We start from the raw sequence: 27,711 nt of genomic DNA, 5'->3' as shown, positions 1-27,711 counted from the left end.
TGAAAAAGCACATCATACAGGGCACCAACACGTGATTTGCTTGGCACCGACAGGCAGTGCGACAAATCTCCTGCTGAGCTCAACTTCCTCTCAGGAGCATAGGTACACCCTCACGAAGCAGGCCAGTGACTCAACCCCGCAGTGACCAGAGTGAACCAGTTTCAGGGCAGACCTCCTGCAGCTGACCACGGGGCAAACAAGTGGCCAAGTACTGGGGCAGCTAAATCTTTCTCAGGACTCTTCCAGAACAACAAAGCCCCAAAAGCACAGCCCAAAAAGGCGACACGCTGCGGAAACAGCAGAGCTAAAACAACCCCCGACTTCCACCTACCAACAGCTATTAACGCACGCCTCGCGAGACCGGGCTATTTATACCCGCTGCCGAAGAGAGCGACAGGCAAACCAGCCAATGAGCGGTGCTCCCCGGCGGGGTGCTCATTGGCTGCCGGCGGGGACAGCGCGTGGCCTGTGGGCGGGGCTTCCGCGCCGGTGGGCGGGGTGGAGCTCCGTGCGGCTCCATGGCGTTCGGGCTGGGGGGCGGTTGCGCGAGCTCGGCGCGTCGCTGACGAGGGAAGGGCGGGGGGCGGGCGAGTGAGGGCAGCGCGAGCCGCGGCGCGAGCCCACACGGTCGCTCGCCGCCGCGCCCGCCGCCCGCGCCCCGCGACTCCCCCTGCCGGAGCGCAGCGCCGCGCACAGGTGAGGATGGCAGCGGCGGCCAGCGGGTTCCGCTCCCGCTGCGCGCCCCGGGCCCCTGCTGCCTGCTTCGGACCCGGCTTGGAGCCGGCAGGCGGGTGGCGGCAGCTGCAGCCGACTTGGCTTTCTGGAGGGGTTAGGGCTGGACGTCCCTCCCCTCCGCACCCTCTGGAGCGGGTGGGCAGGGGAGACGGTTGCCCTCCTAGCGCCGCGGGTCTCTGCGGTGTCTCCGGAGGGAGTGCAGGCGAGAGGCTTGGGGCCGTCCTTCTGCCCATCTGCATGCATGCACCCTTTTGCGCTCACATGCACCTGCGTGGTGGTGGTGGAGGGAGCGCTTGCGGCTCCTTCGCAGGACTTGCTGCCACCGCCCCCCTCCGCCCTGTGCTGGGGGTGCCCGCGTGGAGGGTGGCGCTGGGGTCTGGGGCAGAGCGGCACTGCTCCCCCTCCTCCGGCTGGGGGGCCCCGGGGAGCGCTGCCGTCGCCGCTTTCCTTTCTCTCTCTGTCCACCCTTCCTCCTTCTCCTCCCTGCGTGCTGGGAGCCCGAGGGGGATTCGGCGGAGTTTCGCAGTTTCCTGTCCCTCTCCTTTCCCCCCACAACCTCGCTCCGATGCACCGGGCGCCGCGCAGCTCCCCGGGCGGGCGCTCTCTCGCCGCTCCATCTCCGTCGGCTCTCGCCCTCTGCCGCCCGCGGGCGCGGACCTCCCTGCTTGATCTTTCGCGTCCCCGACTAAACAGCCGCGACAGGGGCAGAGACAGCGGGGAAGGTCCCAGCGAGCTCGGGACGGTTTTCAGGGACGCAGCGGATCCTCCTTCCCCGGGCTCGAGGGGACTCGGCTGCGAAATGGCAGGGCGCCGCGAGCCGCCACCGGCAGCCGTTAACGGCCGTCACCCCAGGCTCGCGGCGCCCAGCCGCGCGCTGCGGGCTTTGCTGAAGCGTTTCAGTGGAAAAAAAGGTGGAAAACACCCGGTCTGTCAAATCTCCTCCACTTTTTCCTTCTTGTCGTCTTTTAATCGTGGATCGTTCTCCCGTGGCTGAAAGAGCAGCCTTTTAAAGGCAGCCCTGCTGCCGCGATGGGCGATTTGCCACCTCCCGGCTGGATGGGGTCTGGGCTCCTCTCGGAAGTCTGGCAGTCTTCAGGCTTTGACCCTGCACCATCTAACCCTTCAGCAACTACGTAAAGAGCCTGTGCAGGGGCATTGAGGTGTATCGGTTTGTATGGCGTGCAGCTGGAAATAAGCTTTGTATGTGTTTTGGGATACATGCAGAAACTTCTTGATTTGTTTAAGAGGCAATTCAGTAGGGTGCTGCTCAGCATCTGAGGGGTGCCAGGTAGCCATGGCCTTCAGCATCTGGCAGGGTCATTCCCATCAGTCTGCAGTGGGAAAGGTTCAGGTCGTAGCAGTGCTGGAAAATTTCATAGGCTTCATCTGTCCAGTTATACCCTGTCATAACGTCAGCTCAGACTGGATTACCCCTCAGTTAAATTTGTTTAGTTTGTGTTGTAAATTATTGAACAATCCTGAAGTGACCACCTGGGTGTTAAATCATTTATGTACGTCTACACATGGGTTTCTACTAGTTTGACTATATGTGTTTTTCAAAGCTGGAATGCTTCTGGTTCATGCATGGCCTTGATGTATGCAGTTTGATATACTGAAATTCTTGAATAATCATCTAAGTACTGCTGAGCTGTAGCTGAGCTGCTGATGCCTGTGCTAAGAGGAGTGGGTCCAACACCAGGAGAGAAGGATAAAAGCAGAATCAGCCAACCCAAACCCATGATAATTATTAATTTGACGTAATTTTGTGTATACTCACTGCTAATTGAATGATGTTGCTGCTGATTTTTTATTTTTTTGTTTTCCGAATTCTTTCAGGCTGTATTTTTCTATGGATTCAAATAGAACAGTGAGAAGCCCTGATCAGCAAATGTACAAGTGATGCCCATGTTTTTTTGCAAGGCAGGTGGTTCACTTTCCTTGCATTATCAGGTGATGTTTTTACTCTCCTGGCTGCCCTCTCTTGTGTACATGCTGGACGAGCTGTCTGTTGCCCCCGCTGGGATAATCCCTCTAGCTTGCAGCCTGGTCCTTTTGTACACACCTGAGCTGCTCCAGCGAGTTATGACTGCTGCTAAAATAATGTTGAAGGTAGCTTATGGTTTAGGCATCTTTGCTTCAGAGCTGCTTTAGCCATGCTCAACTGTTAGTGTCATTGACCTTATTGGTATCCTAGTCACTTATTCTGGTAGTCGGGGAGTCACATGAACTTCCTAAATTCATGTAGACAGGCCTTATGAAACCTTGGGGTTTTGAGTTCTTTACCTCTCCTTGCTATTAAAGTTCACCCAGACTTTTATCTTCTCACGTAATTACTATTGCCTACCCTTCTGGCTTTTATTATGTCCATCTCCTACTCAAAGTGCTGGTGCTGATGGTGTTTCCTGGCAAGCCATGCTGTCTGTGTTAGCTTTCTGTAGATCTCTCAGTTGTCTTTATCTTTCATTGTGTTGAATTCAGATTTTTTGTAGCATAAGGCCTTTCACAGCTCTTTCTATTCCTGCTGATTATTTTGTTTCATACTGAATTTTACCATCCAGTTTGCTTCCTGTGTGCTTGCATTTGTTCCATCCCTCATAGATACTGCATGATTTCTGAGTTAATGTTTAAAGCCACAGACTTATCTGTGCATAATGTGCTATGTTTTGAGGAACTACCATTATATGTGAGGTAATCCTAGTCCGAAGGTAAATGCTTTCTGTAACCTGGATGTTGCGACCAAGGTTTGAATGCAAGAGCGTGTGATTCTGCAACTTTGTTGTTCTCTTCCGTTCGTTTCTTAGCCATGCCTGTTGGCTATGTAGCTGTTGGGAAGAGTAGCTCAGATTTGACTGGGATCTCTTGGTGGCATAATAACAAAATTTATTTTTTCCCTGTTGTTCTGAATGCACCCAGTCAAGAATGTGACAGAGATTACTTCCAAGGAAGATTCAAAGCAAGTTATTTATTGCTGGGTAGCATACTTATATCAGATGTAGTTTACAGTGGAGGAAAAACTGGCAGTGCCTTAGAAGAATGTCTAATGTTCATGTTTGAGCTACTGTAAAGGATGATTTAGTGCTTTAGAAACAAATCTGCCTCCCCCCCACTCCCCCCCGATCTTTTAAAGTTGGGTAATTTATTTCCCTATTCTCTTTGTCTTGCTCAGTTTAGGACAGTGTGGTTAGATGCTGGCTGTGTTTTGCCAGTTGAGTATTTTCTAATCCCAGGATACGGAACCTTCCTCTGGAATAAAACTGAACTGTAGGTAATTTGTGTGTTTTGTTCTTGTGCCTGTGTGGTAGAAATAGGAGCGATATGTTCATATCATGGCGTTTTGTGGGGCTTTTGGGTTGTTGCCAGTTGGTATAGATTGAACAGTCTCTGCATGCTGCAGCTAAGCTAGGGAAAAAAAAGTGGTTGTGGATGGATTAAATACTCTTATGTTGAGGAGAGAAAGACGAGTGATGTAGGCTTGTAAAATACTGTTGAAAGCTCTGGTCTGTCAGTTCGCTTGGGGACAGTTCTGCTGCTGCAGTTACATTAGGCCTCACTGATTTCAGAGAGGTTTTGTTCAAGTGAGTACTTAAGAGTGGGACCTTCAGTTGCTGACTTCCTGAAAACAACTTCTGTATCAGTTCATCACCTGCCAGAGTGACATGTGATCTGGCCTTGAGTTTATGATAAAATTTTAATGTTGGTGATGTGTGTGTTTTGTTCAACCATCAAATTCATGTGAAATACAGCTTCTCCAGATATGAGCAGTCTTAACAGAAAAAGGACAAATTAATCTAACTAAAGTGCTATTCCCCAAGCTGAGACTGAGGCAGCGTGAGGGGGATGCACGTAAACCACAGTAATGAGCATCTAAGAGTATTTCTTTACTGCATTTTGGTATATGGGGGACTCTTGTAAGTATTTTTGGCATAATCTGTTAAAATTTTGTTTTCTTTAAACAGGACTGGAAGAATAAAGAGAAGTTTAATCTGAGAACTGTAAGAAAGCTTGGAATGGATTGATTTATGATACCTTTGATATGTGAGAGCTACATTTCGTGTCACAGTTGGCCAGCTGCTGCCGGTGGACTTCAGCTGACTTCATTGCAGCAAGCCCAACAGATAGGTCCTCATCGCTAATAAAACATTAACAAGTGTGATGCTGAAATGAGATGAGGCTCCGAAATGGAACTGTGGCCACCGTGTTAGTTTTCATCACTACTTTCCTCAGTTTGTCCTGGTATACTGCATGGCAAAATGGGAAAGGTAAGTAAAAGGTTCCAGAACCAAATTGACCTTCGTGTGTCTATATGGCAGTGCGCTGCTGCTGTGTGTTAGCAATCTGTAAATTGCTTGTTGACTAACTCTGCTCCAGAAGGTATTGCCTTGGTGAGAAATAAACACCTGCTAATAGATTTAGGAAAACTAGCATGGAGTGATCCTTATTTAAAAAGGAAAAAAAAAATGTATCTAAATTAAAACAAGTGTTGCTATTGGAGGAAGGGGTTGGTCCAGGCTGAATAGTTGTGGTGGTTTTTTTGTTTGTTTGTTTTTTTGTTTTTTTTTCCCCCTGGTTCATGGTTGTTGGAAAAACATATGTTCTCTAGGTGTTGTGTGGTTTTTTGTTTTTGTTTTTTTTTTTCCTTCCATGTACCATATGGCAAATGGGCTCGGCTGGAGAATATTTTTGGTGCTGCTTTCTGTCTTCCCTGATGATTCAGTGATGGCAGTGGCAAACTGCCAGTCAACATTGTTGACTTTTCTTGCTGTCTTTGAATGAAATGTAAAACACATTTCTTGTCAGAGTATGATATAAGAAATGAAGTAATATGAGCAAATTGACCAGGTAATGGGAAATGCATCTATTACAACAACATGAGCAATCTCATGAAATAGTCAAGTAACTATTGTGTGTAATAGACTTTTACCTTTTTTTATCTCTTTGTTGATCTTATTGCACTCCTTGTGAACTTTGGAAAATTCAGGTTTTTCTGAGTGTCAGGACTGTTTGCTGCAATTAAGATGTTATGGTTTTGTCCTTCAGTAAAGCAAATAAACTTGTTCGGCAATGGTTTCTAGAAGAGGAAAGGGTGGGTTTTGTTTTGTTGTTTGTTTTTTCCTTTGTTAACATCTGATCTCTTGAAGAATAGTGGACTGTGTCCTTCAGAGATCAAGTAATTTTAAAACACATATTCATTTTTAAGCGAGATGGCTGCATGGTTTGTTCTGGCTGTTCTGCTGAGGATATTACGTTCAGTTGTGCTTCAGGTCCGATGAGCGGAAGCTGAGTTTTTCCAGGAATACTGTCTGTGGTAGCATAGCCAGCTTGTAACACTTAAGTATAAAAGGGGCAGATGAGTTCTGTGGCATATTGAATTTTTACTTTTTTTCCCCTTGGGCACTTGTAGGAGCAGCATATGCTTTGTGGTGTGATCTCTGCTGTAGCAGTTGGTCAGTAGGCTGGCCTTCTGAACGTAAGCAGCAGGAAAAATGTCAGGTTCTCAAGGTTGTGGTAATATATAGATCTCTTAATAGGACAACAAAAATGTAGATGTGCCAAAGACTGAACAAGAAAAAGATATCTAAATAGCATTGTAAGCAGTATTTTCTTCATTTTGGCTAATACTGTATTCTTTAGTTAATTTTTTGTGTTACTGATTAATTTCTTGCTGAAGAACCTCACAAGAATTTTGCTTTCACTTCAGCAAAGATGTGTATCTATGAAATTATTTCTCATCCTTTATTTCTTTCTTGCTTGACATATGATTTGCAAGTCTTGTTCTCTTTATGTCAAAGAGTAACACATAAAAGAGTCTCCATTAAAAGAAATTAACAAAAATGTGCTGTTTGGAGAGCACAAGTATATATGGCACTTGGTGACAATTTGAGCTTTTGTTGGTCAGACTGCTCTATTTTTTTATACTTTTTTTCCCGTCTGAATGCTTGGAATCGATACTTTCTTAATGTTAGTATAAAAGTTCTGCATTTATCTTCTTCCAGATCTTGCCGTTGAGCATTAAGGTGGTAATTTGTTAAATAAAAATCAGTGTCACAAGATAAGTAATTTGTTAATTATAAATCACAGTTATGAAACGACAGTTTAGATAATTTGCTCTTAAGATGTTTCTTCAAGGGAAATTTATACATAGAATATTGGTTTTTAAATTTTATTTTACTTATGTTTCGCAGTTTATTAGTTTGCACAGGTTGTCTAAAACCAAAATATATTTGAGTTTTGGTACCGTATTTTCAATTGGAGACGTTTCTACACGAATGGAAAGGGTTCAGAAACTGGTGATATGTTTTTATAAAGAAGTTTTTTTTTCCAGCTTGATATAATTTTGTGTTTATTTAGTAAGCCTTGTGGGAGGGCATCTTAATTCATTGATAACATTTTCATTACAAATTATTGAGAGGATCAATTAGAAGCAAAATAGTGCTTGCTGTTCCCATTCACTGAAAGGCTATGGAATGTCACATACTCTGATTATCATCTTTTGTTATTCATTACATTTCTATGGCATGCACTAGATTGGTGTAGATATCCGCCAGTCTTTCGGCAGCAAAGTAAATCTATACTCGGAAAGAAAATACTATTTACGTTTTTTAAAAGAAAAAGCAAAACTTCAAATTGCTAGCTTCTCAGCAATAACTAAAAAAAATTTTGCTTTTTAAATGCAGAAGCCTTGTTTCTGACAACTCTAATCCAATCTTCAAGTGATTAATTTTAATTGAGGAACTAAGATCTTGAATTATTGTCACTTAAAATGCAGAACTGTTTGTAGAATAGCAATAAGACTGGGATGATGTGATATTTTTATAGATCACGTCTTCTAGTAAGTATACCTAGTCCCAGCCTATACAGGATAGGATTTAGATACTTGAAAGTGATACAGACTTTGGTACTAGCTTAAAGTGCAAAAAATTGTCTCTGCAGAACAGTGCTTTACAAACTTTAAGGATATGCTGAAAAGTTGTCAGTTGTGTGAAGTGCCGTCACTGGAAACAGCATTGCTTTAGCTTACCCAGTGGTCTGCTTATGTAAATAAGCTTTCAGAGACAGATACAGCCATTTGGATGAAGTGGTCAGTTACATAGTTTTGCTTTTAAAGTTAACTGTGCTTGAAGAAGATTGACTGAAGTACCTACTTCTGGTTGTTGGAGAGAATCTTCAAAATTAGGTCAAGATCTTTGTCACTTTGTGGACCCCATACAATGTCGAGGAGCACTGGAGTTGTAAGGAAGCAATACAAGTCCCGAATACACCTGGGAAAGACCTCTACTGCGAGTCATGAACAAGAGTTGTTAAGACAGCTTTCTAGGAGTTAAAAATGTGCTATGGTTAGCACGAATGAAGTAGATGTTGGAAATCAAATCTTACCAAAGTGCTGATTGCTTTAGTGCACAGAAGGACCGCTTTTAAAGGATCTGCAGTCGCTTCACATTCACAGTTAGTCAGTTTAGTGTGAGATGTCCTTGAATTCCTCCTAAGACTGAGCTCTTATGCAACTGATTACTTTATGCTCAACACCATCTCTTTTGACTAGATTATGCTTTCTGCTACTACTGACCTGCTCAGAGTCACAGATCTTCACCACTTCATTTGTGAGCTACAGAAATGCAGTAGTTTTTTTATCCTAAAGGCACTGCTCTTAAGAAGATCTAACCAGTACAAACCAGTACTGCATACCCGTTACACCAGTCACAAAAATTGCATCAAAGCTGTCGTGTGCTGTCTAGAGAGCGTAATCTTGATGCTTTGATCTTTAATGTGACTAGCGGTCTGAGTACTTAATGTTCCAGGAAGAGATTATGCTCCATAATGCTCAAGAACCTCCTCTTTTTGGGGTCAGCAAACTTCCTGATGCCTGTCACCAGCATGGAAATTGGGAAGGAAGGTAAATAACTTTAATGAATTAGGGCAGGTGTGATAGGATGAAATTCCTCAGCAAAGCATTTATCAGCCTCATCACTTGCTTCTCATATTAAAGTCCTACTCTGATCCTGCCGTCTTAGATTAAAAAAAATATAGCAGAACAGATTTTGTTTAAATTACTTGTGCTTTGTTCTTGATGAAAGACAGTAGTTGACAATGTCTTGTGTCACTTGTAGAAGGCATTTGGCTACTGGAAGTGGTGAGGACACTATGGCACGTGTATTGTGAAAACCTGATGCAACTTAACCCTTCAGGATTGTCTAAACTGTGTAGTTTGCAGAGCAGTCTGAAACTAGTAGTGTATGTCATCTTTTTCCCATGTAAAATGTATTCTTCTTTAATAATGAAGAATGAATTGAAAAAGCTACTGTTTTTCAGTTCATCCAAGGGTATTGTCATAACTGTAAAATCTCTTCATTGTATAAGGATGGCTTATTTTGGTACACTGATTTAAATTTATATGGGAGACCCTCCAAAAGGACTTTTACTTTTGAGATATTTAACTACCTTCATAGTTTTCTGAATATTCACTTAAGTAATGGTTGGAGCTACTGTTTTGTTTTAAGTATGATGTTTTCCCTCATTTGGAGTGAAAATGGCCTGGGCTGTGTAATAGAACTGTTGTCGTCTTTCTCCTCTGACTGTTTTCATAAAATCAGAATTATTGCACTGTTTCTCAGCCACAATAATCGTAAGTGCGTAAAAATATCTAAACTTAACAACAAGTGTAAGAAAACCTAACTGAGACTAAACCAAAAAGCGTCAGCCAGTCGTGGAAAATTCTGGAGTAAGAACCAGGAATATTAATTCTCAAAGGGAGAAGAGTCCTGCAGAACCATGGAGGAAACAGGGCAAGGAGGAGAGGAGATTATATATATATATAAAATTATGTGTGTGTGTGTTTATTTTTTTCCTTGGCAGTGGTTATGCAAATATTCTCTTTAAAAATAGATCAGAACTCTGAGATATGTGTCAGTATTTTGCAACTATAACCCACCCTGGTTTATGCTTTCATCCTGAGAGCAGCTCTTACTTGAGTAAATGCTGCTGGTACTCTTCTGACTGCACATTTTGATTTTCAGAGTTATGTACTCATTTCCCACTGATGTGAATTAAACTGACCAATGAAAAAAGGTAAATGGACTACAAACTTGGAAGACTGGAGGCAGGGGAAGGGACGTAATGGGTTGCTAAAGTAGAAAATGCATCTAATAGTTTATGCCAGTTTGTTTGGAGAAGAGAGGTCTTTTTTTTGTTTGTTTGTTTGTTTTCTGTTAAACAGAAGGGAAGCATTGGTTTCCTTTGGCAATTTTGTTGCAGGTCTTCCAGGACCTAAAATTAAAGGAAATGCGAGTTTCATTTTTCTTTAACACCAGCACATGAACATTACTCTGGTCTTTATATAAAATATTCTTCAAGATTGGTTTCCAAAACTGACAAATTGGAATATAGCTTATTCATATTAAAAATAGGAGTTGAATTTCATTAAAGCGAATCAGGAATGTAGGTTTGGAGTGGTTACTGAGAGTCCTGTGCAGGTAGTGCATATGCTGCCCCGGGTGAATTGAGCAGAAGAGGTCTATAGCCCAGCTGTTCAGGTGGGCAGTTGTCGAGGTTTAGGCTGACTGGCAACTAAACTCCACACAGCCGCTCACTCACCCTCCTCTACCCCCAGGGAATGGGGAAGAGAATTGAAGGGGAAAAGGGAAAGAGACCCGTGGGTTGAGATAAGAACAGTTTAATACTACTACTACTAATATATGAATATATATATATGTATGTACAATGATAATAGTATATACAAAAAAAGTGATGCCCAGTGTAATAGCTCACCACCCCTTGACCAAGGCCTGTCCTGTCCTGGACTAACGATCCTGAAACAAGTAAGTTCCAACACCGCAATCCCAGACAAGCAAGAGGCCTGAAAATAGAGAGTAAGAGAGAGAGAGAGAACTCTGAGAGTCTGAGAGTGAGAACCCTGGAAGAGCAAAGGCGCTTCTTTCCAGCTGGCTCTTTTTTATACTGGACATGACACTGCATGATATGGAATACTTCATTGGCAAGTACAAATCGTAAGGAGAGTCGTGGACTCCCCATCCCGGCTATGCTCCCCCCTATCCTGTTGTGCTCCTGCACACTGGCAAGAACACGGCAGCTGAAGAGTCCTTGAGGCCTCAATGCCAACTATAAACATCAGTGTGCTGTCAGCATTCTTCTCAGAGCAAGTCTCAGGCTAAAACCAAAACACAGAGCTCTTCTGGCTGCTAAAAAGAAGAGCTAATCTGCCTCAGCTGAAACCAGGACTACAGCGTTTAAGTCTGTGGCATCTTTGTGTCCGTGTTATGCCTGTTGCAGCAGAACTTCTCTGACACCAGTGGTTTTGGTGAGCTGCAGTGGAAAGGGTTGGAACCAAAGGGGCTTTTGAAGCACTGCCTTCTCCCCTTGCTTTTTTTATAACCTGCCAGCTAGGTTAGCTTGGCAGTTTATGACATTCTGAAACTTGATTGCTACCAGAGCATTTAACATAACCAGACTTGGCTAACATTTCGAGGTACTGCTCTTGATTGTGGCCCAACCCTCAGAGCTGGGGAAAGGCAGTACTTTGCTCTGTGTGCCGTCTCTTAATACTTCCTCAGCCTGAGTCTTCTATGCTTCCATGACTCTTCCAAAACACTGGTTGCTGCTCCCATGCAGAGACTATCATGTGAGTAATTTGACCAACCCAGGAATGAAAGTTGCACCTGACACAACTGCTCATACCCTACTGTAAGAGATGTTGGCTTACAATCCATTACAAAGGTTTCTTAGGAGATACATGTATTTATCTTCTTGCTAATGACTGTCTTCCTAGAGTAGTTACAATAGATGTATGGTCATATTTTTAACAGCGAACGAGAGGGGCTTTGCAATGATCTGTCCTGATTTTGGTGGTAGTTGATATTTTCCTTAGTGAATCTGGGTGATGAGGGAGATTTTTTTTTTTTTTTTTTACTAAATTTCATTAGCACCATGCTGGGAGGAGTAACAAAAGTGGGCAGAGAGATATTGAAGTTTAAAATAACTTGAGCAAATTGGATACCTAGTCAGGAACAGGGGTGAATGGAGGGTTGAAGGTAGGTGAAAATGCCCCAGACAAAACCTAGGGTGCAGTAAAGCAGAAACATAAAGAATGGGGAAGAAACCTGGTGTTAGGATTCTAGTTAGGAGTGGCAGTTTAATGTCAATTGCATGCCAAATGTGAGTCATCATGTTATTACAGAAAACAAAAGAAATTGAACAGAAAAGGAGTGCTAAAGAAATAAAGAGGTATGAAGTCTATTACTCCAGCAAGACACAGGAAGTTGTCTTTCTACTCTGCTTGGTACTGTGTCCGCTTCTGGATGGTGCACTGGGAGGAAAATTGATTCATTATGTGGGGTTCAAAGGAGCAACAAGTGATCAAAGATCTAGGAAATCTACACTGTAAGGGAAGGGTCAGTGTCCTGATGTTCCTTAGCTTAAAGGAAAGGTGTGAGAAGAGAGACAGGAAGATAATTTTCAAATATTTTTTAAAAGGGACATATTCTGTGGTTTGTGGCCGTGGTGAATAATAGGACAAAAGGGACTGAAATTCAAAGAAAGAGCAAGGTTGGATAGTGGAAAAAATTTTTGTAATGGCAAGTTGTTGATATAGTTACATGCTGGAGTAGATTGTTGGAAGGAGTGAAGAATTTCTGAGTTTAACCAGCGATGACAAGTAAAAGACATCATGTTTAGTACCAATAGAGATTTGGGCTAGCACAAAGAGTGAATTACACTGGGTTTTAAAGTCAATATGACACTCAAAGTAAGTCTTAGAAAGGGAAGACATACAGCTGGCAGGAGTGATCTAACTTTGAACTAACTATCTTGCTGAAATGAGTTTTGAGTGGGGAGGTTGGGCTAGATGACCCCTAGAAGTCCCTTCTAACCTAAGTTATACTAGGTATTCCTGACCTTTTGCCAAGCTTATCTCTTCTTGTGCCAAGAGTGATGTGCCAGTGCAGTTCATTACTAAATATTATTGATGTTTGCATGAGATATGAGAGTTGCCCTTTATTATCATAAAATTTGATCTCTTAAAATACATAAAATGTTTGCTTGTATTTTAGCAGATTCACATAACCTTTTATTGTTTAATGTCCATAGTCCTTTCTATAGCTAGGAACCATGAAAATACTGTGTTAGAAAAAATATAAAAAAATTACTTGTTTTTATTTTCAAATGTGATTTTATTTATTTATTTTCCCCTTCACCCCTATGGTTTAGAGTAGTATCTTGTTCGGTAACCTTATTTCTGCTGTGTAATCACAGCTTTATTTGCTGCCTGGATAACAAAAAAGCTTTTTCCATTATTGATACAATCTTTAGGATTAGAATCCTGTAAGCTGTTTCTCTTTAGGATGAGACACTGGTAAGTCTATAATTTAGTTTTGTTTATAATGCACTATGTTTTTTTTTCCTGAACATAGCAGAAAGTGAATAGAAAGTGGTTTCCTTGCTCACAGTGCAAGCCTTTATTCCAACTGGTCTCTGCCTAAAAAACAATTACTCTAGACAGTCTTTTAGAGCTGTGCTTCCAGCTGCTTTTCTGGTTTTCTCCTTGGCTTTCATGCAGCTTTCTGTCTATTCCTGTGATGCTTCCCATGGATGTGCCACCCATCTATCTAACAGTAAACAACAAAAACCTTACTTTGCTTGCAGCAGTATATAATTTTACTATCTTGTGCTCAAAAATAACTTAAAAGTTTCCTATGCTTATCAAGCATAAATGTTGCTATTGTAGTCTGCAGATACATCATGGTCTTGCATGTTCATAGCGTTGATAAGTAAATTTCCTCAGACAGTTCAGAGATGGGCTGAACTAAACCTTTTTTTCCATTACAAATTACTAGTAAAGCAGTTGTGCAAATAAACAGCCCTCATACTTAGTTGCACAGCCCCTAGAGACAAACTGTAGAGGTACTGCTGGAGAGAGATTTGAATAAAACAAATGTGATGGGATCACATTTGACTTACAAGGTTGTTAATTTGCAGCGATGTGGGAGCATGGTGAAGCTTTGATCCTGAGTTGCTTGCAAGGAGGACAAGTTAGAAAAAATAAGTTCTCGGAAACAGAGCTTGTTCGACACAGTTGTCAAGGCACAAAAACCCAAGAAGCATCAGCAACCTCAAACCACTAGCACGTGTGAAAACAATAACTAGACTTCTGCAACGCTTGAATTTTGTGCCCAAGCTAGTAAGAATTTCTAAAAGTTTCAGCTCTTAGAATAGCATTGTTAATTATGAGGTGGTAGCACTCTTCTGACCAGTTATCTTTTGATACATTTTTTTTTTCCTCATGTGTTAAAGTGTTAAACATTTGGCTGTGAATCTGCCATTACTAATCTCGTTTTAATTTAGGAAGCTAGCTTTTCTTGCTGTAGTTCCTGGCTTGTTTGTGTGTGTTTCCTTGGTTTCTGAGGAGAGGGAAAAGAATGGTTTAAAGTAAGAGTGTCTTGATTTACATGTATAGAAACTCAGAGCTATTGACAATTCTGTGGTAGGAACGAATCATGTTAAATTTTTTGGAAGCTTTCAGGTTGTCAGAACTGAATGGTTGCTTTTTCTTTCTGTGTCATGGTTCTACTTTACTGTGTGCTTTGTTTCCTTGCCCCATTGGTCTGTAGCTGAATTAATCTGTCTTGAGAATATACAGCATCTTAACTCTCAAAATCTGAGCCCTGAACGTTCCATGCTGTGTGAGCATATAAATATGATGATTCTTGGAGAAGGTTTGGGATAAATACGCCTGAATTTTCCTGGACATGACTTCTTTTTCTTTATGGAAGTCTTGCCTGGGCAGAAATCCTTCAGATGGAGAGGCTGTTAGCCCCAGATGGGTGGATGGTGCTGCACAGGCATCCTGTTGCTGACCAGGATACTGCATGACCAGAAATCCCAGTTGTGTATACAGAGATTATTCAAGTGTGCACAGTGAGTGACACATTTGGAAAGTTGTATGTAAGTGCATATTTGTGATAAGTAGTTGCTGAGCAATTGCACAGTAGTCCACATGATTTTGGGATGTCAGAGAGGGATCAACTACTAAGTTCCTGCCTGGTAGGCTGGCGTATGTGCTATGAGTCACATTCTGGAGGATGTTAGAGATGCATGTGTTGTAGAGTTTGTTTGCGTGGGAGTGCCAGGGTTAAACGTTTTCGCTTTGGATGGGTGTATCTGTTGATCAGGGAGGCCCTAGACAGAAACAGGGGAGACCTTTCTGAAACTCCCTTGTGTAGAAACGTGATGGTAGAGTAACCGTATTCTCTTCCGATGTAAATGGGACACACGCGTTCATAGGTAGAGATGACCTTTTTTAGGTCGAGGCTCATTTTCCCTTGTTCTCCTCCTCCATACTGCTTTACTGAGAAGGCAGTTGTATCCAGTAAATGTGCAATTTTATATTATATGGAGATGCTGAAAAAGAGACTAATGATTGGCCCTTTATTTAACTTAGTTAGATGAAGTCTTTAACTTGGTATGAGCTATAACTGAATGGAAGACTTCTGTATTTTGGGAGTGCAGAGATGAGTTTCATTAGGTTTTGTGGTATATTAGCTATGCGTAGATCGCAGTGATCAAAGATTTGAATTGAGTGAAGATGAGAGTTTGTCCTTATGCAGGGAAAAAGATGCTAGGACGTTCGTAATATGTTTGCATATTCAGTACCAATGGCTTTAAGTTGTTCTTCAGTGTAGTCATAATGATAAACTAATGACTCAGTGGAAGTTGGATGTTCAACAAGGCCAAGTGCAAGGTCCTGCACATGGATCGGGGCAATCCCAAGCACAAGTATAGGCTAGGTGGAGAATGGATTGAGAGCAGCCTGGAGAAGAAAGACTTGGGAGTGCTGGTTGATGAGAAGCTCCACATGGGCTGGCAATGTGCGCTCACAGCCCAGGAAGCCAACTGTATTCTGGGCTGCATCCAAAGAGGTGTGGCTAGCAGGTCAAGGGAGGAGATTCTGCCCCTCTGCTCTTGTGAAACCCCACCTGGAATACTGCATTCAGCTCTGGGGCCCCCTACATAAGAGGGACGTGGAACTGTTGGAGCAGGTCCAGAGGAGGAACACAAAGATGATCCGAGGGCTGGAGCGCCTCTCCTCTGAAGACAGGCTGAGAGAGTTGTTTGGGTTGTTCAGCTTGGAGAAGAGAAGGCTCTGGGGAGATCTTCTAGCAGTCTTACAGTACCTAAAGGGGGCCTATAAGAAAGCTGGAGAGGGACTTTTTGCAAGGGTATGTAGTGATAGGACAAGGGGCAATGGCTTTAAACTGAAAGAGGGCTGATTTAGATTACATATAAGGAAGAAATTTTTTACAATGAGGGTGATGAAGCTCTGGAACAGGTTGCCGAGAGAAGTTGTGGCTGCCCCATCCCTGGAAGTGTTCAAGGCCAGATTGGATGAGGCTTTGAGCAACCTAATGTAGTGGAAGGTGTCCCTGCCTATGGCAGGGGGCTTGGAACTAGATGATCTTCAAGGTCCCTTCCAACCCAAACCATTCTATGATTCTATTTGGTTAACTTTTTTCAAAAGTTGAAATGTCACTGCACCTTCTTTTGCCTTAAAACATGCTGCTGTATCCTCTTTTTTTCCTTCTGTCACTCCTTTGTTCTATTTCTTTGGTCTGTCTTCCTCACTTGTTTCAAATTTGTTGTCAGTAACACTGTATTCCTGTAAATGTTGAGGAAACAGGATATTAGGACCAGGGCAGAGCCTCCACTTGGCCCCATGGAGGGAAGGGCTGGAGCTCAGCAGCAGCATTGGGCTTTGCTAGTGGGGCAGCCATTGCTCATGTTCCTGTTGACCATGCAATGGGTGCAGAGCTCTGTGTGCTCCAGCCTTGCTGTCTTATGCTGGTGGTTAAAGGCGGATGCTGTTAATGCATGGAAGAGATGTGTGTGGGAAGATGTATGTGTGGGACAAAATGAGGAGTCGTGTGCCAAGGGCCAAATACTGGTTCTGTTGACTGGGGTTATAGTGGCAGAGGAATGGAAGGTCCTGAGGTGTGGATCAGAGTCTTGGGGAAGAGCTGGCTCCACTGAGATAGAAGTCTCTGTAAGTGAGAAGGGATGGAAACAGCTGTAGGAAAACAAATCTGTGAAACTTGTGTGGATGCGATATCAATGTTCAAATTTGGGTGTTCCCTCCCCGCCCCCCAATCTTGGCGCTCACTAGGCACACAAAGTGCCAGAGTGCCAGGTGAGAGCTGTTTTATACAAAACTCAAGCAGACATTTACACAGAAATTGTACGTATTAGTTTTGATTGTTCATGATACTACTGGTTTAATCCTACTTCAAAGTGTAAGACAAACTGCTTGTGATGTGTTTGCAGGTGTATTTTCGTACTTGGTCCTCTTTTGAATTAGTGGACAGTAGTCTTCAGGGTCTGGCAAGAATGTGTGCTTAAACGGTTTGCTTTTATTTGTATCTGGTCTGGTGTGTCTTACTGTTTGTACATGTTTACTGTCACTGTTAAGCATGCCATAGAAGAAAAAGGCATTAATGGATACTCTATGTTATAGGTGCATTTTTCAAATGGAAATTAAATGTAGGAGGCTGATTGTTATGCCAAAGGAGGTGTTACCATTTTTGGTACTTCAGTGAAACTGTAGATTGGTGGCTGATGCAGTTGATTCTACCCTTCCTTCTCAAAAAAAGCTTTATAGCAGGGTAATTTATATACTGCAATAATGGCATAAAAGTAATGGGACACTTAATAGAAACTGTTATGCTATGACTGTATTGACTTGCGTCTTTCAAAAGTAGAAATGGAATTTCAAGTACAACTTTTGCAATGCCAAAAGTTTTTTTTAACAAACCTTTACCAAAACTCAGTATCTTTCATGTAAGGGAAAATCAAAATATACTTTATTTCAATTTATCTTTATTAAGGTATGGTTTATAGCCGCATGATGCTTATGGATCTCTTTTTTCTGTGGAAATAATTCCTGCACTGTGCTAGCTCTTCCACAAACTCTTTGGCTCCTTGTTACAGAAAGGATCAATATGAAAGTTAGGATTCTACCCAGAAACCTTAATCGATTTGAAATACAAATGGAACCACATTTCCCTGTAGTGGTGTAGTATCACAAACTAACGTTCAATTATATCGATGAAGAGTAGTGTAATGGGAAAATAATTGAAAAAATTTAATTCATACAGTGATTTGGGGAAATTAAACAAAAATATTAATTTTCTGCACAGAGTATTTTGGAAACTCTATGGCGCTTACAAAAAAAAAAAAATTCAGCTTCTTAGACCACGTGACACATCCCAATGGCCAAGTCTAACTAGAAACCAAGGAGGGTCTTCTCTATCCTTGCGAAAACATGTTTATTGCTGCTTCTAGACTATTCTTTTCCTGTTTATGGCTTTGTTTGCCATGACTAAAAATATTAAAAAATGTTAAGATATATTATTTGTTCTAGCATTTGCATATGACATAAACATGTCCGTTTGTCCCTTCCCCCCGTGATTTTTTTGTAACCTTTTAATCATTTTCTTTTTATTCATATGAAAGTTGTCTGTGAAACAGTGAGAAAATAAATATGATACATAGAGACCATGTTAGAGTTGAGATTAAACTAGTTTCCGGTGTCCAGCTAGAGTTGAATTTTGACTTGATGTAATGCCGTAATTACAGGCTTGAGATACACCAGTGCTCACAATTGCGTATTGATTAGTGTGATGGTCGTCTCTAAACCATACCTGAATCTGTGGTGGGTTTTTTCAAATGCACACCTATATGTGTGTATTATAATGCCCCTCCCAACTAGAATTTAAGTCTGTCATCAATATTCTCTGAGTTATAGTTATTATTTAAGACTTTTGAGTGCTTCCAGAATGAAAAGGACTGAACTTGCACCTTCTTCTCAATTTTTAACCAAGAATTTTTTATTTTATCCTTTGAATCAGGAGGTCTCTCAGCACTAGGCACTATGGGAGGCACTGGCTGGCTTTGGTTCCAGCTGTATAGTTAATGTGTTGTGTTAGCAACACAGTTCACTGGTGTAACAAGAGCTGGAGAAGGAAAAACAAGTAAGTTGATTGCAGATCAGTTAGTTTTTTTTCAATTTCCTTATGTGTAGTATATCTTGAATACAAGAAATAATCTATGTAACCTTTGACTAAAACTTTCTCTTTAGTTTTAAGATATACATGTAACTAGCTGTTAAAGCAGGAAGTTGATGTGGAGGCATCAGAAATGTAAAAGATTTTAAAAAAGTGTAGCTTACAGGTTCAGTTAATGACTGGCTATTTACAAGATGTGAGTGACAGGATTAGAGGAAACTTGAATGATTATCAGATTAATTTGGAAAATTGGTTTACTGTTTATTATCCAAACCAGGGTGCACGTTTTCAACAAAAATGTTCTTCTGTGAGCTTTTAGGGAAACTTGTTTTCTCTTTCAAACCCCTTTTCTAGTTTTAACTTACCTATTCATTAACCAGATGAATCAAAGACCCTACTTTCATGAATTGTTACAGCAGAAACATTATTTTAGTAAATTGAATTAGCAGTTCAGTAGCTTATGAAAAGGTGGTAAGCAGAGAAATATTTTTCATTTAAAAAACAACCAAAAGCAAACCTTCCAGGAATTTGAGACCAGCGGATAGCATGAATATTTTGATTTGATATCTTAATATAGGTATATGTGCTTGTTTGTAGAAAGTAGCTGAAAATACTGTCTGACTGAGGTCTGAGTAGAAACATGAGATTCATAGATTCATAGATTTCTAGGTTGGAAAAGACCTTAGAGATCATCCAGTCCAACCGTCCCTAATCCCCATTAAACCATGTTCCTAAGTAGTTCATCCACCCTATTCTTAAACACATTCAGGGTTGGGGACTCAACCACCTCCCTGGGCAGCCTATTCCAGTGGCTGACAACCCTTTCAGAGAAGAAATACTTTCTAACATCCAACCTGAATCTCCCCTGACTAAGCTTATACCCATTTCCTCTTGTCCTATCACCCATCACTAATGTAAAGAGCCCTTCCCCTACCTCCCCACCATCCCTTCTCAAGTATTTGTAGGCTGTAATCAGATCTCCCCTCAGCCTCCTCTTTTCCAGGCTAAACAGCCCCAACTCCCTTAGCTGCTCCCCGTAAGTTTTATTTTCCAGCTCCTTGACCAGTTTAGTCGCCCTTCTTTGGACCTGCTCCAGGAGCTCAATATCTCTCTTAAAGCGAGGGGCCAAAACTGGACACAATATTCCAGGTGCGGCCTCACCAGTGCCGAGTACAGGGGCAGGATCACTTCCCTATTCCTGCTGGTTACACTATTCTTGATACACGCCAGTATCCCATTGGCCTTTTTGGCCACCTGGGCACACTGCTGGCTCATATCAAGCCGGTAGTCAACCAACAACCCCAGGTCCTTCTCCGCCAGGCAGCTCTCCAGCCACTCCTCCCCGGGGCTATAGCGATGCTTGGGGTTTTTACACCCCAAGTGAAGGACTCTGCACTTGGCCTTATTAAAGCTCATGCCATTGGCCTCAGCCCAACGATCCAGTCTGTTCAAATCCCTCTGAAGGGCCTCCCTACCCTCGAGCAGATCGACACAGACTCCCAGCTTGGTGTCGTCTGCAAATTTACTGAGGGTACATTCAATCCCCTCATCCAGGTCATTGATAAAGATGTTAAACAGAACCGGACCCAGCACTGAGCCCTGGGGAACCCCACTGGTGACCGGCCTCCAGCCGGGGATGGATGTCACAGATGACTTGTAGTTAAACTGACTGTAAGGGGTTGAATTACCTAAAGGGTAATTACATTTGTTTACACTGTCAGCAAATCTGTAAGTATTTCAGGTGAAGGGGTTGTCTCTTGTTCTCTTTCACAGATGTGAAAGAACTGTGTTTTACCAGGATTAGATTTTGGTCTGATTCTTACTGTTGAAATTACAGTACCACACAGAGATGCTGGTTATTACATTGTAAAGCCGCCCTCTGCTAGGATCAGCATAAGCGGTTATGGCTTCTTTCACATATCTTGTTAGAAATGAGTGTAATTAGCTATTATGTAGTTTTAAGAAGATATTCTTGTTTATTAGTAGCAATAAAGTGTGGGTGTATATATATACACTCATGTAAACTACATGATGGAAGCAAACATAATAGATGGATGCAACATGTATGCTTAATACATACATTTCTGCAGAAATGTAGAATGGATTGTTTTGTTTTAATATGTTAAAAAAATGCAGTGGAAATGCTTGCTTTCAGCTAATGTGCTTTAGTCCTTCAGTGTTGCCAGGAATGCAGGCTGGATATCGACCTGTCCTGTATCTTAAAGTGTGTTTCAGTGCTACGATTGTAATGCTTGCCTGAACTGGGGCTTTGTGGTTGCTTGAGCAGTAGGTCTTCTGCATAAGATTTTAGTCAGAGTTGTAGTGTGGCTTTTTAATTGGCAGGCAGTTTGAAAAAATAATCGTGACATAACGATCTTTGTAAAAGCTGTCACTGGAAATCATGTTCCTCTTTTTGAGGTAATACTGTGATGTTATTGTTGACCATTTCCTAGTTTCTTTTACATTATTGTACACTTTGAGTCTTGTGCGAGACAAGTAAGAAATATCAAAGTGAAGGGTTTTAGTGAAGGTTGTTTGAAAGTAATTTCTTCTGACACTGTAAAGAGTTAATGTCCAAATTACATGAATGGTTTGCATACTCAGCTAAGCTCTTCCTTTAATAATTTTTTTAAACTGAACTCTTTGTGCTGGGTATGTCTGCAACAGAAGTTGCAATTATTTTCCTGGTACAGCTTTGCTTTTTGGGAATAGAATCTATGAAGCTTTTATTTATTCCTCAGTGTTTCTATTCAGGGCTAGAGATGTGTTAAATGCTGATTGCTTATTGTGGAACTGATTTAGCATATGATTTCAGTGACCTTTATGTATCACTTCCCCTTTTAAAAGAAGAAATGCCAGTGGAGTTGACAATGTTTAGCACTGGGAATGAAAAAACCAACCAAATAGCTGGAACCTTGAAAGCCCTGAGGATTATATTCATCCATAGAGTCCTGGGCAGCATTGTTTACTAGGCATAGAAGTGTGAATGGTAGTTAACAGTCAGATCAGGACAAATAAATTACAAATGTGAGATTTCTTTTTTTTTTTTCCCATCACTATAACTTGCAGTTCTTTGTTTTAAAAGAAGACCTTCAGCTCAAGTGCTGCCAATAACTTTTCTCAAACAAATCATGTGTTTAATTATCCTTATTGTCTGAAGCCAATGCACAGACAGAACACCATATGCTTCTGTTGACTTGACCTCCTTAGTCGTGGGTGTCTGGATTTTCTGATATATTATTCTTTTTATTTCATGTGTCCAAAAGAACATTCAGACCCTTTGTCAGCCCTCATCAGTGGAGATTTGAGTGGTATAGTGGGTTTTGTAGTTGTATAGGAAATTTTGTAAATTATGGCCTTTCTGTATTGAACAATTTATATATAGAGGCAAAGGTGAGCAATTGCATCTGGAGACGTTTAAAACTCTTCCTGGCTGCTCTGTCCAGCTATTAAAATACCCCTTAGGTAAGTAATTGATCAGTTGCCACAATTCCAGTTTGGCTTCTTTGGGTTTCTGATTGCTTAGGATTGTTTTTCCTCTAGCAAAATGTTTTATTCTGTAGCTTTTTAGAAAAAACAAACCACCAAACCTGCCTGATATACTACGTCATGCTTCTGTTTTGATTGGTAAACGCAGCATTTTTAGTGTATGTATGTCAAAAGTATAAAAAAATGCAGAGGGAAGTGGGTTCTCAGAGTCTGATCTGTTTTATACTACCATTTTTCTGCTTTGTTTGTACATGTGGAATCTCTGAGAAAGCAGGAGTTTTTACTTTTTCAAAAGAATGTTTACAAGTAAATTGATTCTGAAATTTGCATTTCAAAATAGGAAGGTTTTACCAGTTGATATTACAAAGGATCATACTCAGATAGCTTTAAATATTTTGGTGAAAACAACTTCAGCTCCTGCTGCAAAGGAATGTTTAAACAAAAGTATCTGGACTGAGATTGGATCAGGCTCTGAAAGTTTCCAAGCAAACACTTCAGACTTGTGCTAGTGCATTAGAATTGGAAAGAACAAAAAACATTATTTGTTTATACAGATCTTTGAAGTGCAAAACCTGAACAAGTTGCAATGAAAAATTAAATAATTATAATTCTTGAGTAATTTTTAAAAAATAAAGTTAGCAAAACCTGCAGAACCTTCATTCAAAAATAAGTTGTTCTTCACAGTGAAAGCTACTTGAATAAACATTTTCTTAAAATACTTCTAGTCCTAGTAACTACATGTCTATGTGGAAAACAAGGGCAATAAACAGTAATTCTACCAGATTGTTTTGGTAGATTGAAGTACTGGATTGCTGAAACGACTTATAGATTTGAGTAACAAGATTAGGGATAAAAGAATGACTTGTCCTCTTGTTTTCCTAAATCTTGATACAAGACCTTTTTGTTTGTTTCGTGAAGCAGAAAATGTTTTGTCATGATTAGTAGCATGTATTTTTTGTATGTAAATCTTCCTTACTTTACTGTCTTAAATTCCACAGAATAATGTAAAACAATTCCATGTTCTCTAATGTCATCAGAATAATAAAATAGCTTTATGACTAGACATAGCTACAGACTCTGTATCTAAAAGGGCCCACAGGATCGAGTGTTCAAAGAGGACTGATAAAATTTGACCTTGAGCAGTTTTCTTAAGAGCTTTTATTTAAAGCATGTCTGTTGTTAGCGTTTACAGTATACTGCTTTATTCTTTGTTTGCATGGTTGATTACTTTTCTGCTTCAGATTTTATAACTCATCATAACTTGCTTATAAACGGTTTTAATTTCACTTAAGAGCAAGGAAGCTCATTAGTTTATGTGGAGTAGTCATCCATGGTAATGTATTGTAACATTTCAAGGACACTGTATATCAGCTTTTAGGCAGTTTCAAGACAAAATCAGAATCTGATTTGTAAGCACACTTGAGATTTAATTTTGGGGGTCAAATTTTGTTAAAACTTTTTTTATTCTTCACTGTTTGACATTGCTGGTTATAAATATGATTTATGTCTATGTACAGATTTTGACACTTGATAATTACCTCAGCTTCTTACAATGTTTTGCTGTTTTTATAAACCCAAATGTCACAGGTGGGTTCTGGAACATCTTTAATCTCTCTCTTGTGTGGACAGAGCTCTTTGGCTGTGCCTGTGTGATTGCTTTGACAGTAGTTCTGCTTGCCTCTCCTCAGTCGGACATTTGAGAACGCAGTGCTTGATTTGTGCCTCGTGAATATTGTCTGAGTCACTTCCAAAGGGCAATGGAAGCAGTGTTTGTATTTCCTCACTAAATGCCACTATGCATTTCTTGTCTGTGCATCTTTATGTGGATGCTGGATGATTGTACAGTGCCAGTTTTAAGATAAAGTTGAAAATTACGTTAAGTGTGAGTGAAGTAAGAATTTCTTTTGATTTACTAGAGGAATTCAGTTTTTCTTTTTTTTTTTTTTGACTGACATTGGAAATAATTAGGCTGCCACATATAGCGTATCAGGATTTTAACTTAAAAGGATATCTTTTTGTGAGGGATGAAGATGACTATTTGGTCAGGCGATACTACGGATGGGATGGCTTTTAAGGTGCTTCAGTATTATGGATCAAGCTTGGTCTAAAAAATACATGTTGTGTACCTTCTGTGGGAGTGAAGTGTGAGTCAGTGCAGGTATTGCCATGACTTACTGGCTGCTGGTGTACACGATACCATGATTTCATGGATCACATAAAGCATCTGAACTCATTTTAGGGAAAGCACAGAACTTATTTTTTCATGTTAAGTAGCTGAGACAAAGAAATGTTCCTGTGAAAGCTATGCCAGATTAAATTGGTTGGCATGTTGACAAATCCTTAATTCATTGAAGAGGAACCTGCTCTAGCTACATCCACTGACTCTATATATGGAAGCTCTCTGTCTATTAAGATCTCTGTTTCATATCAATCTTAAATTGATCAGCATCCTTGATGCAAGTAATACATTAAGATTGTTAGTCTCTGACCCATGGCATGATGGTAACTGCTGTGAGGGTGTTTTAATGGGAGTAAATGAGTTGTAGAATAACTAGTCACAAACGTACCTGAATTAGCACTTACTACAGTGTATTCTCACAGATTCAAACATTTATTTAATGGCATTTTGATAACTCTTCAACAGAGTATACAGAAAAATGAGACATTTGCTGTGGAACCTTTAACTTGTAGCACAACTTGTTTCAGATGAAGCCTTTTTTTTTTTTTTGAGAAGATGCAGACTGTGTTGGTTTTGAGTGACGATCTAAGGAGAGGGAGCCCTGGGACTGGAAGAAGAAAACTGAAAGGATTGTCACTAGGATGGGTCATAAACTTAGCTGTTACATTTGTGAATTTAGTACTGTTGCTAGTGAGATGCTGTTCATTTGAATAATGATTTGAATGTCCCTCTTTTCAGTAAACGAAAGGTCCTGCCGCATCAGGTATCTGTTCCTCCTCTATTAGCAAAATACCCATTTTACTAATTGAATATTTGTGTGCAATGCTTTGTTGCCAACCAAAGCCTTTTGTCGGTGTTTCAGGCAGCAGTCAATTCTTCCTGTTCCTATTTAATGAACAAAGAAGGGGAGAGGTTTCAACGGTTCAACTGGGTAAGAGCAGGAAATAAAAATCAGGCCTACAATGCGGTAAAGCTAAGCCCTCTGTACTTGTCTTGCTGTCTTTTATGAGTGCCAAGTCTGTGGCTGGTTACCTTTTTCTCTATGTTGTAGATCCATCATTTTGGGTATTTAGCTGATTTGCGGTTTGAAGGAAGACTCAACTGCCTGCTGTTGATACAGGAAGCTCAAAGCTTTTTCTGATCTTGTCATCTGATTCATTTGCCTTTGGAGACAACCAGCCATACCACCATAGAGTTCTTGAGTAAATTATAGATTGCTTATTTATTTATTTATTTATTTTAAAATGTAGTCACCTTAGTTCAGTATGTTCTATTTTCAGTTGTGGAAATGGCCTGTGATTTAATATATTTGTGAACCTGCTTGATTGATAAGATAAATAACAGCTTGAAAAGCTTTCATAAGCTGCTTTTTATGTTGTAGATGGTGCTTCTTTTAGCCAACAGCAAAAGGCTTTCCTTGAGAGGAAAATGTGGCAATACTGAGAGTCACTGAAACGTTCTTAGGGTTTGTAAGGATCTTCATGCAATTCTCATTTCTTCCACTATCACCTCCCAGAAAAAAAAACAGTGGGGAGGTGGGGAGGACATACTACACAGCAGCCATGGATTTTTTTTTTTTTTTCCTTCTTGTAGAATGGCAGGGTTTTTATTGGAGTCACAGGCTATCATAGTATGGCTGTTGCAGGCTACATGGAGTCAAAAACTTTGCAAAGATTGCCAGAAATGCCAACTTCCCTTTTTAGATGGTTTCTGGCCCTTTTCCTTTGTCCGCTATTTAGCCTATTTCTTGAGAGAGGAATCTCTAGAGAGTCACAAAACATCTCTCATTCTGTAGTGTCTGTACCTCCTTTCCCTGGTGCAACGTTAACGAAGATGGATGTGTATGCATATAATCTAAATACATGCTCCTCTTCTGCTACTGTCTAAGATATGTAAATAAAATATTCTGGATTCTCGTATATCTATATACATATAGCTTTGGTCAAGACTGTCTATGCTCCCAGCGACATTAAATTGCACCTGCAACCTCTTTGGTGGATCTAAGTCATTCTTCAGACTTCTAAATAGTGAATTGAATATTTTCTGTTGCTTTAATTATACCAATAACTTGACCAGGAATCCTGTTCTACTGTACTTTCTGTACAGTGTGTTAAGATTAATGGCAACATACACACACGTATGTACAGGTTTCAAAAGTGCGTTGTGGTTGAAGGTTGGGTGTCTGGGTTCTTTCTTCGGTACTGATGGGTCTCATTTTCCTTTGTGGGTGTTTTATGATGAAACTTCAAATAGAGGCAACAGAATTTTGCTGATTCTATAGATGTCTGTACTCCACTCAAAAGTCGTTTCCTCACATGGTTTTTGTCTTAGAATAGAATAGAATATTTCAATTGGAAGGGACCTACAACAATCATCCAGTCCAACTGCCTGACCACTTCAGGGCTGACGAAAAGTTAAAGCATATTAAGGGCATTGTCCAAATGCCTCTTAAACACTGACAAGCTTGGGGCATTAAAAATTTTCATTTTGCTAAAAATGTAACATGAAGATAAAACTAAGAGCTGTTGAGGATTTTTAATGGCACTGAAGCTGAATAGCCATGGAATTGCTTTGGTTGTGTTTCCAGGGTATTTTTGCCATTTTGTTGTTCAGCATGTGTTTCATTTGGAACTGTGATACAGTGAGCGTTCTGCCAGTGCAGGTAATTTACCTACAATTCAGACTTCTTTTGCTATTTCAGTTGAGCTGAGATGTCTGCAAAATGCTTTTGTAAATTCAAACTACAGCATATTTTTTTGTTCCTTCACTTTGATGCCCTTTTTTATCCCAAGGGAAAGTTCTTCGGTCTTAAAAATCATGGGTTGAAGTACGTAAACAGATTAGAGTAGTAGTACAAAACCCAAAACTAAGAAACTAGGTCTGTGCTAAAATGTTCAGAACCTCCATGTTGAGCTTAGGAAATTGGCGTCTGGTTTAAAATTTTGCTTATGAGCTGTCTAAATTTGGAGCAAAAATCAAACGATGTAATCAAGACTGTCTGTGGCTAAGAGGAGAATGGACTGAGTTTGTAACTAAGACTAATGGTGTCTTTTTGGATTTTTTTTTTTTTGACGGTTGTTTGGTTAGGAGAACCATAAATAACCCAGAAAAGGAAGAGTAGGCTGAGAGCTGAGATTCCATATCTGGTCAAAAACTTGCAAACCATCACAGTTTCATTTGAATTTTTAATTTTCAAAATACTGCATCAACTTTCAAGCGAGCTTGTCTAAATTCTAGGTTCTGCAT

At 40.7% G+C, this 27,711-nt stretch overlaps 1 protein-coding gene across 3 annotated transcripts in view; it reads left to right on the top strand.

Annotated features, from left to right (window-relative positions):
* The first annotated feature begins 4,857 nt into the window (after window positions 1–4,857).
* The window catches only part of MGAT4A (alpha-1,3-mannosyl-glycoprotein 4-beta-N-acetylglucosaminyltransferase A), a 78,502-nt gene continuing 55,648 nt past the window's right edge, over window positions 4,858–27,711 (top strand). For all 3 annotated transcript variants that reach the window (XM_086619343.1, XM_086619358.1, XM_009983747.2), the window contains exon 1: window positions 4,858–4,994. In XM_086619343.1, the coding sequence (XP_086475469.1) occupies window positions 4,901–4,994 (94 nt within the window). In that variant the 5' untranslated portion in view covers window positions 4,858–4,900. The remainder of the gene's footprint in view (window positions 4,995–27,711) is intronic.

This window comes from Tauraco erythrolophus, chromosome 1, assembly GCF_009769465.1.
Source record: "Tauraco erythrolophus isolate bTauEry1 chromosome 1, bTauEry1.pri, whole genome shotgun sequence".
Lineage (NCBI taxonomy): Eukaryota > Metazoa > Chordata > Aves > Musophagiformes > Musophagidae > Tauraco > Tauraco erythrolophus.
The sequence above is the reverse complement of the archived record's forward strand: the minus strand, read 5'-3'. Positions and strand labels throughout refer to the sequence as shown.